Raw genomic sequence first — 18,239 nt, 5'->3', positions numbered from 1 at the left:
ATGAGAAGTGAGATATCGTACAAAATGGAAGCAGAGTGCAAAGATTCTGAGATTAATTATTTGCAAGGGAAGTAATGGGAGTGCTCATAAACACCTGCATTGTTTTCCTGAACTATTTAAACTGCCACTTGACATTATTGAAATAACCCTTGCTTGATTTTTTTAAAATGTTTTAATTCTTGATTTTATATGTTTTGTTACAGTGTCAGTTTTAAGAAGTGAAGTCTTATTTTTCTGCCCATTGACTTTATGTGGAATTGTTCATTTTTAAAAGTTATTGGTTTCTATGGGGATTGTAATATAGTCCACAGTTTTTTTTGAGTACTTGAATGGCATTGTTCTGATGCTCACAATTTGCAGGAGATTTTGATTTAACAGTGATCTGAATAGATAACAGTAGCAACTCTCATAGCTGAATTTAACACTGAATTATTTGCTTTAGAACTTATTAACATGTGAGTACAAATTTATCCAAGTATCAACAGGCTCCTTTAAAAGAATTGTATAATTATGAAGAATGAGTAGTAGTACTCTTTAAACATTGTCACTTTGCATGAATACATTATTCACTATTCGACAGTAGAATTTCCCTGTGAACTCTTGGAGCAAAAGTAGTTGTTTGAAAGAGACTAAATGCAGTGACTTCACTTTAAACCTGGAAAGGTCTAAACAAAAAATGATTTTCCAGTGTTCATTCCTTCACATCATGTAGACTTAATTGTTTCAAGGAGTACTGCTTCTCCATCTGACTTCTTTTCAAGTATTATTTGGACAGAGAGATTTGAATCTATTGTTCATTGATAGGAATGTTACTAATCAGCCAAGTGTCATGCAACTTTTCAGACGACTGGACAAATCGTGGCTGTTCAGCTGCAGATAGAAGTTTTGAACACACATTGCTTCAATAATATTGTTCAGGATCAATGTTTTTGAAGAATGACACTGCACAAATTTGCCAATCACACCATGGTTTTAAGTCCTACATCTTTATCGCTGTTCACTGTCTCAGGGTATCCCAACATATTATGTAACCAATTTGGTACTTGTGTAGCAGCAGTTGTAATATTGGAAATGTAGCAACAGAAGTACAAACAGGAAAATTCCTTCCACAGGAAGTAATTTGATAATGACCAAATAATCTCTTCTTGGTTTAAGAGGCATTTTATACCATATTCCAAATAATGATGCCAGCCCATAGCATTTACTATTACCTATATCTTATTCTTGTTGTCACTATAATAGTCCTTCACGTAATTTGAATGTGTGGATAGTTAGCATGATTGCACTCCCCAAGGAGCTTGTGCTTTTAGTAGTCAACTTCTGACCAGGCTGTGAAAGTCATGTGTTTTGGATGTTGATTAATGGGAAACCACTAAAATCTTGCAAGAGTGTTCAGGATAGTAAGTTGCAGTCTTAAACTGGAGTCCTCATCTGGTCAATATACTGGAGTCTTATTGTACTGTGATTGTTCAGGCATTCCTATTTCTTATAGTTTAAGAAAATATTACATAGAAATAGGGCTTGAGTTCGGTGGTGAAGCAAAATTACAACAATCCCATGTTTTCAATTCATAAATGAACCCAGAACTCTTACTGATTACTACAGGATCTCCTTTCAAAATGTTTATCCTAGTTCAGCCTACTGTTTGGTACTTGGGTGACTTGATATATTAAGCAGTGGAACTTTCAAGGATGCAGTGCTCTCTCTCTTCCATGCGCATTGAAATTTAACTTAGGATTTAATTTAGTTTACCATCCAGATGAGAGCATTTAGTTTTGCTGCAGCTTTCCAATTCTTGTAATTAATTTTTTTAAAAATTTGAAACTGTTTGCTGTCCTAACTCCAACCCATGTTGTTGAATACATATCTGAGAATGTCAGAGATTGCAGTATATGTTTGCCTTGAGGATATGGCTATAACAAGCTATGATTGATGCTGTTTGCATTATATTGTGCAATATGCCTGACAATTGAAAATAAACTGCTTACAAAACAACTTGCATGTAAACCGAGCAGGTGCACATTTCAAAATTATCTAGTCATACTTTGCACTTGCTTTATTTAGAGCGGCTTTTTTTAAAGCAAGAAAGCTTTAGACCTGAAATTGCCAGTGAATCTCTGTTCGGGCATGATTGTTCCCTTTGTATTTTTTACATTCCATTAAAATTTCTGAAAGATTAGACATTGCTTTGTTAGTTTTTTTATATTGTACACATTGAGAAATAAAGCAGCAAATGGAAACTGAGCAGAGGATGCAGAAACAAGAAACTTGAGTTGCTAAGCTGACAGAAGAAAATGCCTTATTAACCAAGCTCCATCTTATGTGGTGATGATTGAATCTTCTGCCAACATTCATGCAGTGGACCCAAAATACTGACTTCAAACATGTGAATATGATGACACAGGAGAAGTATACAAGTTAAAATTGTTTCATTCAAGAAGAATTCTCTTTTTTCCCAAATACACATCACTTTACAGGGATGCAAATGAAATTGTTTGATCCTTTATCACAAATAATTGTCCAAATTCTAACTTTGAAACGTATTGATTATAATCCTTCCATTTCTTTATTGGCCCTGGACAATATCTGAGCTGATATGACAATCATATTAATGCAGTGTGCATAGGATGTGACTTTACTCTGACAATACGTGAATCCATGACTCCCCTCAGAGCCAAATATTTCCTTCATTTAATTCTGTTTCAGCTGCAAAATAGTGAATTTTTATTTTTTTTTTGCTAATCACTTCCCCATTTCTGTCTTTCCTGGGTCTGTCATGTTCTGTTCCAAGTGTTGATTGTTAAAATGTGACCTTGAGCAATGAATAACAGAAGCAGAACAAAATACTGAAAAATAATCAAAATGTCAGCAGCATCAGTAGGAAAAAAAGTTAATGCTTCAGATCTGTAACTTTTATTAGAACTTAGCAAAATGGCAGACGGTTATTCTTACTGTCGAAAGTAAGACAGCCGAGCAGCTGTGCATACACACTCGTGTACACCCTAGTCAGAAGGAACTCTGGCTGATTCAACCACCACCTTGATCTAACCAGTTGTATTGATACAATTGTAATTCCCATATCTACTGCCCTTCTTGAGGTGGAATTTCTAACCAAAAGTCAGGAGTCTGATGGAAACAGATTAGTTGTATCTTGGGTAATACTGTTACCTATTAACTCTTCAGCCACCCAGTTCCCAAGATTTCAGCTGTTAAAGCTCAAGCCACTCTAGCCTTTTTATACTTCTAATTTGCAAGTTTGTCCAATTGGCATTTTGTAAGGCTTCTTTAGGAATTAATTTGGAAGGCAGATCTTTAAACCGGCATACCTTAGCTATGGTAACAGCAACAATTTGAGGTGTATATTATTATTTAAACATCGATTTAAACTCTGCAACGAATCTTCAAGATTCCAGAATATATTTGCAATCTAAAGTTTGGAGTTTCCTGCAGTTGGCCTTTGGAGTAAACACTAGATTTTTTTTAACTAAACATGTATTACCACGTAAATATTTTAAAAATCATGAATTGATTCAATGTTTTACTTGTGCTAATAGGGCATTTCAACTCTCTTTTGTTTTATTTGCCACTGTGACATAGTCATTGAGATTCTTTCTGGCATGGAGAAGAATGAAGTATTAGTAATGGATTAGTAATCCAGAGACCCAGATTAATGTTCTGGATTCAAAACCTACTATGGGTAAATGGTAGAATTTTGTTTGGAAAAGCAGTAATGTTTTAAGTTTTTTTTACTAAGCTAACTGAGTGTTGATGAGAGCTAAAATTTTTGATGCATAGGTGTTGAAAAGCTTATGATAAAGACTGATATACCAAATTTGTCAGCAAAGCTGAAGCACATGAAATAATTGGGTAGCATGGATGTCAAGCTAATTGAGCAACTAATCAGAGCAGTGATGGACAGGAGGAATTCATATTGTATATAATCCATATAGGGTTACCAAAAGGTTACGTATATGGAATGAGCTGCCAGAGGAAGTGGTGGAGGCTGGTACAAATACAGCATTTAAAAAGCATCTGAATAGTTAAAGGAATAGGAAGGTTTTAGAGGGATATGAGCCAAGTGCTAGCAAATGGGAGTAGATTAGGTTAGGATATCTGGGCGGCATGGACGTGTAGGGTCTGTTTCCGTGCTGTATATCTCTATGACACTATGGTGTTAGGATCTTTGCTTTCCTTGCTATGTAACAATGACTTAGACTTGGATGGAAAGGCAGGTGTTTCAAAATGTGCAAATAAAACAAATCTTGAAAGTATTGTGAACAATGAGGAAGGTGGCGTTAACCTTCAAGAGGATATAGACATGCTGGTGGCATGTGAGGACAAATGACATAAAATTTAATGCAGAGATGTGTGGGGCAATATATTTTGAAAGGAAGAAATGAAGGAGGCAATACTAAAATAAAGGTTACAATTTCAAAGGAGTATTGTATGATTGTATAATTCTGCAGGAGCAGAGGCACTTTGAGTGTATAAGTGCATAAATTATTGAAGGAGAAGTTACTAAAGCTTGTGGGATCTTGGGCTTTATGTTCAAGAACCTAGAGGACAAGTGCAAGGAAATCTTTTGTGAATCTATATAAAATATAAATGGAGTAATGTCTGATTTTCAGATGGATGTACTTGTGTCAGAGAGGTCGTAGAAAAAATTCACATGGATGTTTTGAAGGATGAGAAACATCAGTTACTTAGTTTGGAGATGCTGCCAGGAAAGAGGAGATTCAGACAAAATTTGGTAAATGGGCTCACATTCACCAGATTTATAGGCCAATTGCACCAAGAGGAAGGAAGAGTTCCCAGTGTTGGAAGAATCCAGAACTAGTGGCCACCGATTCAAAGTGAATAAACGGAGCAATGCCGCATGACAAAAACTTCATTAAATAGCAGTGGTTATGATCTGGAATGTACTGCCTGGGGATGTGGTTGCAGTAGATTAAATTGAGATGAGCAGTGCATTGGATAATCATTTGAGAAAATATTTATAGGGAAATGGGAGAGAAAATGAGACAAGTTAACTTAACCTTGCAGAGTATGGGGAGACACACAAAATAGCTTTTGTTGCTTTTTTTTTGATTTATGGGAATACAAAGTATTCCCAACTAAATTTCTGCTACCATGGTATTAATCTGCATCATCAAAACTTTGCCTTTCCGATCTGATCAAATTGTACTCTTCAGACTCTAACTGTCTCATTTATAAGGTACGTTGAAGTTAAAGAATGGAAACAGCTCTCCGACCTGACATAGCCGAGCTGATGTTTATCCTCCAAATTGGTCCTGCATTCATCCTATGTTCTCATATCTCATTAGTAACCTACCTGATTTAATTCTAATTGGTGTTTGTGCGTTCTGTTCTAAATGTCACACAAGTTTTAATACCTACTCAGCACCACCAACCATTCCAATCACATGTAGCTTTAATCACTCTATTTCATTTCCTCCTAATGCCAAACGTCTAGTACTTCCAAAAGGTGTTTGTGCCATGTTGCTTTTGTTTGCTGACTTTATATCTGGGGGAAAAAAGGGACAGATATGGGATTTATAACTTTCTACGGAAGTGTTTAATTATCCCACTTACCGTTTACATCAAATATGGTTGATTGTTCCAAGGTTTTAAAGTTTAGCTTGTAAGCATTTTTCTTTTCTTGCCTTCCCAAGGCATCAGAACCTGTGGATCCTTTCTTTCGTGAAGATGACGATGATGAAGATGATGATGATGAATCTCGCTCCTGGAGACGATGATGGGATTTAGAACACTCACTCTATCGTCATGAACTTTTGTGCATTTTTTTGTGTTTAAATATATTTACTAATTTTACAGAAACATTTTTATTGTATTTAAAGAAAAAAATGGGTTTGCAACATTTTTGTGAAAATGACAAAAAGCTTAGTATTTTGCTTTCAATGCTTTTAGGATACCTACCCCAAAGGAGGAAAATCACAGAATGTGTCAGGAAATAAAATGGGAGATAAGGAATAACTAGATGTACATTCTGCTTGTAGCAGAGGTTCTTGTATGAATGTATATTAAAATTGTGTATATACTTAGCCTTTTTTGATGAAAAGAAAGAGCATTTAAGCTTGTAAGTAAATTTTTGATAGTCTTTTTTTCCTCCTTTCAAAAAAAGATTAAGTCACCAGAATACATCTTGCAAGGAAAGTGAGCTTGTAGCAGGTATTGAGTTCTACATTTTAAAAGAAGAACTGGTTGGAAAGGCAATAGAGTGGTTGCTATATTATTTGGGGAATTCAAAGAACTTTCATGTTTCTCCTCAGCAGTTTTGATGGGCCAGACAGTGACTTTTTGGTAAACATATGAAAAAGAAATGCTGTAGAACCAAGAGGACCACTGTTAATCGATAGGAAATTTAATTTGATTGAATATAGTAATCCTTGATGAGACATATAAATGGTAATTGTTTACAAAAGTGAAATGCATTTAAAGCTGCAGTGTCCAACTAATCAAAATTTCAATACTAGACTAAATTTATTAATTTACTATTTATTGAAACCATTTTTTTGTTTAAAATTGCGATTTATATGCATATTCATTGCTTGAGTTTTCTATGGTTCCTGTTGACTGTTATTGATCCATTTTTTACATTTAGTCCTCACTGCTGTCATCTTATGACAGTTAAAGTATTAAAATGCTAATGAATACATCACGTTTGATATCCCACTGATGTGCTGGTAGGGGAGTGACATTGTACTTCGGTGGATTCATTTATTCAGCCTCAGCTGTTCCCTCAAGTCAAGATGTTAGTTTTGTTAAAAGAGCAAGATTGCTCTTTATATTTCAGTCAATTAGTAGATCAGAAAAAAAGTATTACTTATATCTGACAATATAGATGCTATGAATAGAAATGCTTCATATACAGAAGCAATTTTCATTGTCAAAGAATCTCTTAATAACCTATCCCCAATTGCTATCCTATGATTCAGTCTGGCAAGTGTAGATATTTGGACATCAATTAAAGACAGGTTGAAGACTTCACGTATCAAGTTCCATGGCAAGTTTAAAAAATAGTAGTTATTTCTTTCTTATCATATCTGAGTAAGCGGTAAATTTGAATTGTTATGATTATTTTTACAAGTAAAATGGCTCACTGTGCTCTTGTAAGTCTTTATATGGAGTACTTCATCCACAATAACAATCTCCATGCAGTTGCATCCAGTAACTTCCAGTCAACATGTATAGTAATAAATTTCTTTCTTTTCTTGCTTTTATAACCCGTTTGTTGCAAAATTGGACTTGCAAATATTTGAATCCAGAGTAAAATATTGAATTCTCATAGATCGTCATGGAGTTATACTTTCATGTATTTTTACTTACAGTAAAACATTGACTATTTCTTATTTCACAAAGTCCGATAGAATCACAGAATCAGACAAGTCATCACGTTTATACAGAATATCTTAGAGACCCTATTAATATGCCTATTGAAGGCAACAAACTGGAGATTAGAAATAAATCATTAAACAGAAATACAAAGTATCAATGTAAAACCCTTCAGGATTTTAATATCCTTAAATAAATATGCACTTAATGGGTGCATATTTAACTACATTCTAGTCTTCATTTTCAATTTTAAGGAAATGCAGCTTTAAATGAAATATCAACAGAGCTTACTGCAAATGTAAAAGACAAAGGAACTGGTGAAATACAGATGTGTAAAACATTGTATTAAGTGTGGGCTATTTGCAGTTACCGAAACCAAATCTTAACTATACCATTTGTACCATTGTCATAATGTTTCTGGATTGTGGGAGATTCCAGCATACAGGGTAGTATCTTTTGGCATATTGAAAACCCCTGAATTTTTAACATTTGTGTTGCACAGTTTCTTTAAAAGAGAACGCTACTGTTGACTGGAATATTTTAAACATAGTTTTGATGACTATTTCATAAGAATACATTTAAATGTGAAGAACTTGAAACAGTGCCATCTTGTGACTAAAAATATAACCTACCATCACTGTTCTACCACAACCTATATCTGAGTAACTTCATAAATTCCTGCAGAAAGCAACCACTTTATGTAGATACTAGTTAACAACAATAATGGTCTGATAGTAGAATTCTCAGTAACATTTATTTAAGAACATTGCAGCACCATGAAAAACTGTCCTTGGAACACATGCAGTTGCTCCTGTATGTTTGCAAATGTAATTGATATACTGTAAATCATATGGCATGGCTGACATGAAAAGTAACCAGATATTGATTAACATTTTTCCCTCCCACTTTTCATCAGAGTGAATGGTCCTAGAGAGTATTTTCAAGACAGGAATTTTATTTTTGGTATCAGAAAATTGTTTGTTTAAATAAATGATGGGAGAAAATGCATGATTTTACGTTTCATGGTAAATTGTATCATCTGAGCCCCTTGGGGTGGTGTTTTATAATTACAGTATCTGCCTTACAGGAAGTCATTTCTGGTACAATATTTATTTTACCATAAGTTATGCAACTCAAACTACCATCAATCACTTCCTAAACATTTAAAGTAGAATCCAAGAGTCAAAGTTTAGCTATCTTAACCTAGCTGAGATTGATTTTGACTATAATAACCCTTTAACATTAACCTGTAATGCACAGAGTTGGATTTGTCATTTCAACTTCTCGTCAACTATTCTGTAGGATTTCTATAACGTTTTTCTTTGGCCTGTCTACTCCTTTCAATCTTAAGAAACTATTGTTTCTTTTGCTTTATACTCCTGCATTATTCATTTAGAATGTGGTTGGAAAACTCATGAATAGAACACTGCAATTGTCTCTTCCAATTTTTATACACATTTGCCAACGTGAAGAGGGAGGAGGGATAGAGTGAAGCTATAGTCTGAGGTCATTGCCATTTGATCTTCAAGGGAAATATCTATGTGGATTAAATTTTAAAAAGTGCATAGTGTGAAAGGAAACTCATTGCAGTTTTTTTGAAGCTGTTAAAAATTGCGATTGTAGATTTTTTTTGTGGGGAAGAACAGTCAGATATCATATCTTTTTTCTTTTGTAAGTAAATACTTGTATAATAGAATTTGTTCAGAATTGTGGACATGTAGAACATCAATGTATTTTTAGGTTGTTTATGCTAAAATGTGAATTTGGTGCAGGTTTCTTGCACTTTTCAGTAAAATGTTACTTCTTTGGGTGATATTGTTGCTGAATTTGTAACAGTTTATACGTTCAAATTTATGTCTTTATTTCTGTTTTACTGATTGTATCTGAATTTCTAATAGAGGCATGTTCACATTTGAAATAAAGTCTCGCAGTGGAATGGTTTGAAATATGACATTAAAAGATGCAAATTATACTACATGGATATGGAGGGGAAAAAAATGAAAAATATTGAAAAGAATGATTAAAATGAAAGAAGTTTAAAAGAATGAAATAAAAATGGAAAAAACTTTAGAAAAAAAGATTTTAAAAAAAATTAGTCATCTTAAAAAAAAGAACCATTCCAAAAAAAAGTAACAAATTTCACAAAAGAGCTATAACCAATTGCAATATTCTGTTTATTTGCTAATTATGTTTTGTTTCAGCTGGAGAGTAGCTTGTTTTTTGCCAGAGACTGTAAGTATAAAATTCACCAAGTGAAATATGAGTATGTTTCATAGCCAATTGGATACAAAATTATCTTGTAAAATCACACCAGAGTGTGGTGGTAGAGGGTTGTTTTTGGACTGGAGGCCTGTGACCAGTGATGCGCTGCAAGGATTGGTGCAGCATCCACTGGTTTTTGTCATTTATATAAATGATTTGGATGTGAAAATAAGGAGGTATAGTTAGTAAATTTGCAGATCACACCAAAATTGGTGGTGTAGTGACAGTGAAGAAGGTTATCTCCAAGAACAACAAGACCTTGATCAGATGGGTCAGCAGGCTAAGAAGTGGCAAATGGAGTTTAATTTAGATATGTGTGAGGTGTGGCATTTTAGTAACGAAAACCAGGGCAGGACTTGTATGGTTACTGGTAGTGTCCTGGGGAGTATTGCCGAACAAAGAGACCAAGGTGTGCAGGTGCGTAGTTCTTTGAAAGTGGAGTTGCAAGTACACAGTGGTGAAAATGACTTTTGGCACACTTGCCTTCATTGCTCAGTGTACTGAGTATAGGAATTGGTGAAGCCACTTTTAGAAAACTGCGTTCAGTTCTTGTCTCCCAGCTGTAGGAATGATGTTAAACTTGAAGGGTTCAGAAAAGATTTGCAACAATGTTGCTGAGATTCAAGGGTTTGAGCTGTAGGGAGAAGTTGAATAGGCTGAGGCTTTTTTTTTTACTGGAGTGTCAGAGGCTGAGGGGTGACTTTAGAGGTTCATAAAATCATGAGGGACATGGATAGGGTGAATAGTCAAGATCTTTTTTTCCCTGAGTGGGGAGAGTCCAAAAGTAGAGTGCATTGGTTTAAGGTGAAAGGAGAAAGATTTAAAAGGGGCCTAAGGGTAACTTTTTCACACGGAGGTTGATGCGTGTTTCAAATGAATTGCCAGAGGAGATAGTGGAGGCTGGTACAATTACAACATTTTGAAGGCATCTGGGTGGGTACAGGAATAGCAAGGTTTAGAGAGATATGGATGACATGCTGGCAAATGGGACAAGATCAGTTTAGGATATCTAGTCCCAGTGGATGAATTTGATGGAAGATCTATTTCCGTGCGGTATAACTCTGTCGAGGCACTAAATTTAGAAATGCTTTGTATATATTCATGATCTAACGTAAAGAACTTGTAGTTACAGTCTTTGGTTGTGAGTTTTTAACTAGCTCCAAAACAAAATTTATAAGTAAACTCTATGAAAGCTAAAAGCTGAAATTCTGAGGCCAAATAAAATGGCAAGTTTCTTCACATCTATGAAGAAAAAATTGGATTTTTTCTTTTCAAATTGACCTTTCATCAGAATCATATAACAAGGAGTCTGCCAGAGGTCAACTGGTGAACTCGTCTTTTCTCTCAAGAAGCAGATATACCTGCTGTGCATTTCCAGTAGTGTTTGGTCTTATTTCAGTTTACAATGGCTTAGTCAATGGCAGACTTGCTTATCGACATCTTTCTGACCTGTCATCATATTTTGGTGTGCTTATTAACTAGGGATCTGTTGAGCTGTTCAACTTCAAGAGGAGGAGATCTTGTCCCTGTGCAGTTTTTTTTTATATAGCCGAGTGACAATTGTTCTGATTCTGATTTTATAGGATGAGGCAAAATGACAGGTACCTAACTCTGATCATTGATCATTGTTCCTGAGCTCTTGATTGTCCTGAGCCAGACAGCTAACATCTGTATTCTTTCAACCTGAAGCATTAACTTTATCTATCTCTCTCTCTCTCTCTCTCTCTCTCTCTCTCTCTCTCTCCCCCCACAGAAGCTGCCAGATCTGCTGAGTATTACCAACATTTCCTGTTTTTGTAACTGACATTTGAATTTTCCTCTGTTATCCATCAGGAGATGTAACAAAGTACTGAATTATCGAAGAATATGTAAGTACGGGATTTTTTTACTTTAAAAGTTGATTCTGCTTATGATAGAATTTACAGGAAGTACAATAGTGCATTATGCAGTGTTTTATTTTAACCTTATTTCCCTAACTTGTTCCAGAATGTTATTTCCTTTTCAAATATTTAATTTTGTTTCAAAAATTTGTTTTGGACTTGCCTTTCATAGCCTTTTCTGGTAAAATGTTCCACATTCTATTATATTCCCAATGAAAGAAAGAAAACTCCCAAATTACTCCTGTATTCTTTATGTATAACCTCAGTCTTCCTGGATGTTCGAGTTACTTAAGGTAGTTATTTAAGATTGTATTTAGTGTTTGTTTTTAATTAAAATGGTTAAAATTATTTTATTTTAAACCCTGGAACCAAATCTTGTGGCTCCATTGTTCAGGAAATAACTGGAGGTGGCAGAGTGGTCTAGTTGCTGTCCTGGTAATTCAGAGATTAGGTAATGTTTCATGGTTCTGGTGGAATTTGAATTTTAAAAATCGGGACTTAAAAATCTAATGATAATCAGGAGAATAGGTGTTTATTACAATCAATGTAGTTCACTCATATCCTTTAGAGACAAAAATCTACCATCTTTACCTGCACTAGTGTACAAGTGACTCTGGACCCACAGCAATGTGGATGACTCTTAAGTGCCTAAGCCATGGCAAGCTAGTGAGCTATATCAAACTGCTTAAAACATCTTCAAGAATGTAACCAGATGGACCACCTGGCATCAATCTAGAACTGGAAAAGGTAACTGCATGCTTAGCCCTGGGGACCCTGCGAAGCCCTTTCTATAGACAATTCAAGAACTCTTTCAAGCCGCAGCCTGACATAGTCAAACTTTCAGATTTTACTTTAAAACATCCGAGGTACCACATTCAACATCCCCAGTGGAACAGACCCAACAGAGTTAGTGGCATGGTGCTTTACAGTTGCAAGAGAGTGGCCCCGGGCATCCTCAACATCAACTCCACATCTTGTGAAGTCTCATAGCATCAGTTGATGCACCTCCATTTAGAAGAATCATTCAGAGTGCTGTGGACACATAATGTACTCCAGACCGTGATTTCGTTGTCCATCATCACAAGTGGCTCAGGAGCACGATGACTGACTGAACTGATGGGTTCCTAAAGGACATAGTTGCTATAGTGCATCTCGGTCCAATGGTGAGGATGCCAACAAAATGGAAAAACAAACTTGACCTCATCCTCACCAATTTACCTGCTCCTGATGCATTTGTTCACAACAGTATCTTAAGTTTGACTGCTGCTTAGGCCTTCTGGAAATTCAGTCCTGTCTTTACATTTAGGATACCCTCCATCTTGGCACTAGTATCGTGCCAAAAGGCATAAGCTTCACAGATCGAGCATTTCAATATTGGGCATGCATGAAGCTGTTTGGGTTGAGACTGTGTTGCTTGAAAAGCACAGCAGGTCGGGCAACATCCGAGGAGAAGAAAAATCAACATTTCGGGCAAAAGCCCTTCATCAGGAATCAAGGGCTCCAACCCGAAACGTTGATTTTCCTGCTCTTCGGATGCTGCCTGACCGGCTGTGCTTTTCCAGCACGCAGTCTCAACTCTGATCTCCAGCATCTGCAGACCTCACTGTCTCCATGAGGCTGTATGGGCTATCTGCATCTGCAGAATTGTGTTCGCACACAATATGCAACCTTGTGCCCTAGCATATCCTCCATTCTACCATTAAGCCAAGGGTCCAGTCCTGGTTAAAGAGTGCAGGAGGGCATGTTGGAACAGCAGCAGCATAAATAAAATTCAGCCTGGCTATTCTGTGTAAGAGAGGACAATTTGTGTACAAAATAAATAAGCAGCAAGTAACAGGCGGAACTATGTGAATTCATAACCAATTAATCAGATCTGATTTCTGCTATACTGCTATATCCAGTTGTGAATGGTGGCAGACTATTTAAAAAAAACTCACTGGACAAGGAAGTTCCATAAATATCCCCATCTTCATTGATGAACAGGCCCAACACCACAATGCAAAATGCAAGGCTGAAACATTTGATATAATCTTCAGCTGACATGTTGAATAGATCATCCATTGCTGCCCTCATTCCACCCCCCTCCCACCCCTCTGAATCTTTAGAAGTGGAGATGTTCACTGATGATGCACAACATTTAGCATCATTCACAAATCATCTGATTTGAAGCAATTCATGTCCAAATGCAACAAATCATGGGCAATATTCATGCTTGAGCTGACAAGTAGTAATTAACCTTCCTACTTCACTCATGCCAGACAATGACCATGTTCAAAAAGAGAGCATCTAACTATCGCCCCATGACATTTGATCATGGATATATCCCCTACTATTAACATCCTGGGAGGGTTACCATTGACAGTGGCGGAGCCATATAAATACTGTGGTTACAACAGCAGGACAGAGGCTAGAAATGCTGCAGCCTCCGACTCCTGAAGCCTGGTACAAGTCAGGAGTGTGAAGGAATGCTCCCTATTTGCCTGAATGAGTGCATCTCTGAAAACACTCAAGAAGTCTGTCACCATCGCGGACAAAGCAGCCCACTTGATTTGGCACCGCATCCACAATCATTTGCTGCAAAAATTCACCAAGGCTCATTAAAGGGAACTTGCTGGTGGTGCTATTCCTGATTCTGGATTCGTGGTGCTGGAAGAGCACAGCAGTTCAGGCAGCATCCGAGGAGCAGTAAAATCGATGTTTCAGGCAAAAGCCCTTCGTCAGGAATACAGTGATATTCCTGAGCCAAGCTGACTTGGAGATGTATTGTCATTACTTCAGTGTCATTGGGTCAATGTCCTGGAACACTGCACTTGCAGGAGTAGGCTATTTGGCCTCTTGAGTCTGTCTGCGATTCAATTGGATCTTGGTTGATTAGACTGTGGCTTCAACCCACTTTCCTGCCTACTACCAAACCCTTTGACACCCTTGTTGGTCAAGAATCTGATTTAACACTACTTTTTTAAAACAAAATTCAATAATCCAACCCTCTGCTGCTCTATGAGGAGAGAATTTCACAGACTCACTATCGTCTAAAAGATACAATTCTAATCCAGTCCGCCTTAAATGGGAGACTCCTTATTTTTAAACTGTGTCCCTAATATATAGGAAAACATCCTTTCAGCATCTATTCCGTCAAGTCCCCTGTCAATGTTCTGTGTTTCAATAAAATCATTTCATTCAGTTAAGCTTCAGTAATATAGATCCAACTTTTCTAACCTTTCCTCTTAAGGCAAAACCTGTTAGCCCACAAATCAGTCAAGTGAACCTTCTGTGAGCTGCATCAAATGTACTTAACTGTTTCTTAAATACGGAGGTCAAAACTGTACACAGTAGTTAAGGTATGGTCTCACAGCTGCCCTGTACAGCTATAGCAACTGATTATTGATTAAGTTAACTGTGTGACAGTTTATAATGCCATGAAACTTTACATTCACTCAATATTGTTGGGGTATCTTGTTATAATGTGAAGTTTATCATTGACTTTTGTAAGGGTTGACCTGAGTGAGTGCGTTGAACCAGTAGAAACTGACCAGCAGGCCAAACCAGCAGATGGTAATGTAGATAGTAGGTGTAAGACAAGCACTGCTCTATTGAGGCAGTCATGATCAAACCTTAATACAACAGCCAACAACACTGCTGCTACACTTCAATTTTAACTCCATAAGCAGGATCATCGATGGACATGTATAATTTCATTTCATTGGAAATACAAATCCCAAGACAGTAGTTTGAACAAAAGTGACCAAATCTCTACATCTGCATCTTCTCATTGCTGTTTGTGTGGAGTTTGCTGTGTGTAAAATTGTTTCCACGTTTTCTACATTACAGTAGTGACCGCATTTCAAAAGTGCTTGATCTGGAAAATGTCATAAAACACACAGGCATTGTGAAAAGCTCTATATAGATGCAGGCTTTTTCTTCTTTGATTACCTGAATGGATTAATTTATGTTACACATATAGGTTATTTATCAGGTGAATTTTCAACACTTAAGGCTGGTGTTTAGTGCAAAGGTAGTGCACCTTCTGCAGGAAACTGGATCTAGAGTTTGTCATAACAAAACTATGAGGTACATTGGTCCAACAGTGGACAAGAATGAGAATCACCGTATCCCTCCTGCGTGGAAACAGACTATTTGGCCCAACAGGTCCACACTAGCTCTCTGAAGAGTAACCCACCCAGACCCATTCTCCTAACCTATTACTCTAATTTATCCCTAACCTACACATCCCTGAATGCTATGGGCAATTCACCTAACCTGCACTTCTTTGGATTGTGGGAGGAAACCCACAGAGATACTGGGAGAATGTGCAAACTCCACAGCTTTCTGAGGCTGAAATCGAACCCAGGTCTCTGGCACTGTGAAGCTGTAGTGCTAACCACTGAGCCATTTCAGACAGACAGTAATGGCCAGGCCAAAAGGAATCCCAATGTAACCTCAGGTCAGAAGAGTCCAAACCTTACTAATTCCCCAAGAGAATGCAAAGGTGATAAAATTGTGCTGCCACTTATGAGATGACAGCAACATTTTTCAATAAAAATGTAATGTGGGAGCACACCCAATACCTAATTTGATAATAGACAGCATGTGACTGGGCAATCATGGCCAGAAAGTCCCAGGTATGATTTTGAATTACTGCTGATTCGACTGATCTTAGAAGACCGTAAATCACAATAAGGCTACTGGAAGTGAGCCAGGTAAAACAGCAGGGGGTTCACTGTTAGATATTTATCAATGGAGTGTGCATATTTAGATGTTGTAGATTAACTTCCTTACTTTACTTTCAGGTTACTGCACCCTGAAATCTCAAGGTATTGCTTTTCTTGCAGTACTAGCTGTCTGCTACTTGAGATGATCCCACTGTTAGTATGAACAATTGCCTGTACAATTTTGAAATTGTCTTTCAAACTTAATCTAATATTGCTGCAAAAATAAGGTAATATCAGGCCGTCCATATGCAACAAACGAAATTGCTCTAAAAAAATCAACGTATCTGGCAGCATCTGTGGAGAGAAAACAGTTAACATTCAGAGTCAATCTGAAGAAGAATGAATGCATTCAAAACATTAACACTCCCTTCTCTCCACAGGTTGCTGGACTTGCTGAGTTTTTCCAGCACTTTCGATTTTTCTTTCTTTTTGGATCTCCAGCATCTGCAGTTCCTTATTTTAGTCCACATGTGCAAATCAGTCATTGTATTTTTTAACAAGCTTCATCATTTTTGCAGCAGTATCATGTACAAACATCACAGCTGGCAACAGAGTTAGGTCATTCAGTCCTTCGAACCTGTCCCACCATTCATCGAAATCGTGGCCAATCTGTTTGCAGTCTCAACCTTACTTTGCTGTCTGCCAGCCTTGTCAATCATAAATCAGTGTCATGTTGTTGTACTAGTGACCATCAGAGGGCACCACAGTTCCATGCAGGTGACCATTTACTGGATTAAGTTTCTTCAGTTGATCATTTTCTTGTTTTTGTTCTCAAGATATTTTCATACACTTGTCAAATTTCACCCTGAAGTGTACTACAAAAGAAAATTGAAACAGTGACGTTAGAAAAGGTACTTAAGTGCTCTTAAAAAATAAAAGTTTGGGAAATTGAGGAAAAAGACATGAAATTGAAAACTTAAAACAAATCATAGATTCAATTTTAATTTTAATTTATTTAAACATTGTACACTTAAAGGATGACAACAATCAGCTTTGGGCTGATGAGTATTGGCAAGAAACATCTTTTCAGGCCAAGATAATGCAAATTGTTTCAAAAAGTGATCTTGCAAACCAATAGGCCATTCTACCACTTGCATGTGGCGTAAAATGTAATACACAGCTTTCCTGGAGCTGATTAAACAAATTACACCAAAAGTTCCTGCTGGGTTGCTCCAATAATTTCTGTTTTTGTTTCAGGTTTCCAGCATCCACAGTTCTCCTCTATTACCGCTCCAGTTGGTGTTTCATGTCTTTGAAGAATATTTATATTCTGCAAACCATAAATAATTATTTTTAATCAGTTTGATAAAATCCAAATTCTGTATTTGCATTCTGCGAATTAAGTGCAAGTTGCTAACAGTTGATTTGTAGAGTGATTTTGATTCTCCCCTCTCTTTTCTGACGGCATCACGTTGTACTTACAGACCAGGGGCTGAGAGAAAGCAGCTTGGTGCCCACCTACATGGAGGAGCTTAACCACCTGGAGGTAACAAAATGTTTAAGTTGAATTAACGTTGTTGGTTTACGGCATTTTGTGTACGTTAACAGATTTTGCCTTTTATACTTCCGCTATTTACCCCCATGTGGAGTGTTCCGAAATTACATGCAACCGGCAGCTCAAACTTGTTTTCACTGTTAAAAATCACACACCACCAGGTTATAGTCCAACAGGTTTAATTGGAAGCAAACTAGCTTTCGGAGCAACGCTCCTTCATCAGGTGGTAGTGGAGGGCTCAATCCTAATACAGAATTTATAGCAAAAATTTACAGTGTGATGTAACTGAAATTATACATTGAAGAATTGATTGTCTGTTAAGCCTTTCATCTGTTAGAATACAGTGATAGTTTCACTTCTTTCATGTTATCACTGTATTCTAACAGATGAAAGGCTTAACAGACAACCAATTCTTCAATGTATAATTTCAGTTACATCACACTGCAAACGTTTGCTATAAATTCTGTGTTACGATCAAGCCCTCCACAATCACCTGATGAAGGAGCGCCGCTCCGAAAGCTAGTGTGCTTCCAATTAAAC

At 36.8% G+C, this 18,239-nt stretch overlaps 1 protein-coding gene and 1 long non-coding RNA gene across 2 annotated transcripts in view; both read left to right on the top strand.

Annotated features, from left to right (window-relative positions):
• Positions 1–9,415, top strand: part of rbm27 (RNA binding motif protein 27) — a 146,777-nt gene extending 137,362 nt beyond the window's left edge. Inside the window, exon 21 of the mRNA XM_043703208.1 lies at positions 5,673–9,415. Within this exon, the coding sequence (XP_043559143.1) occupies positions 5,673–5,756 (84 nt within the window). The 3' untranslated portion in view covers positions 5,757–9,415. The remainder of the gene's footprint in view (positions 1–5,672) is intronic.
• A 6,406-nt stretch (positions 9,416–15,821) lies between these two features.
• The window catches only part of LOC122556503, a 5,030-nt gene continuing 2,612 nt past the window's right edge, over positions 15,822–18,239 (top strand). The window contains exon 1 of the long non-coding RNA XR_006313550.1: positions 15,822–17,690. This is a non-coding gene — a long non-coding RNA (uncharacterized LOC122556503). The remainder of the gene's footprint in view (positions 17,691–18,239) is intronic.

This window comes from Chiloscyllium plagiosum, chromosome 14, assembly GCF_004010195.1.
Source record: "Chiloscyllium plagiosum isolate BGI_BamShark_2017 chromosome 14, ASM401019v2, whole genome shotgun sequence".
Classification (NCBI taxonomy): Eukaryota; Metazoa; Chordata; class Chondrichthyes; order Orectolobiformes; family Hemiscylliidae; genus Chiloscyllium; species Chiloscyllium plagiosum.
The sequence above is the reverse complement of the archived record's forward strand: the minus strand, read 5'-3'. Positions and strand labels throughout refer to the sequence as shown.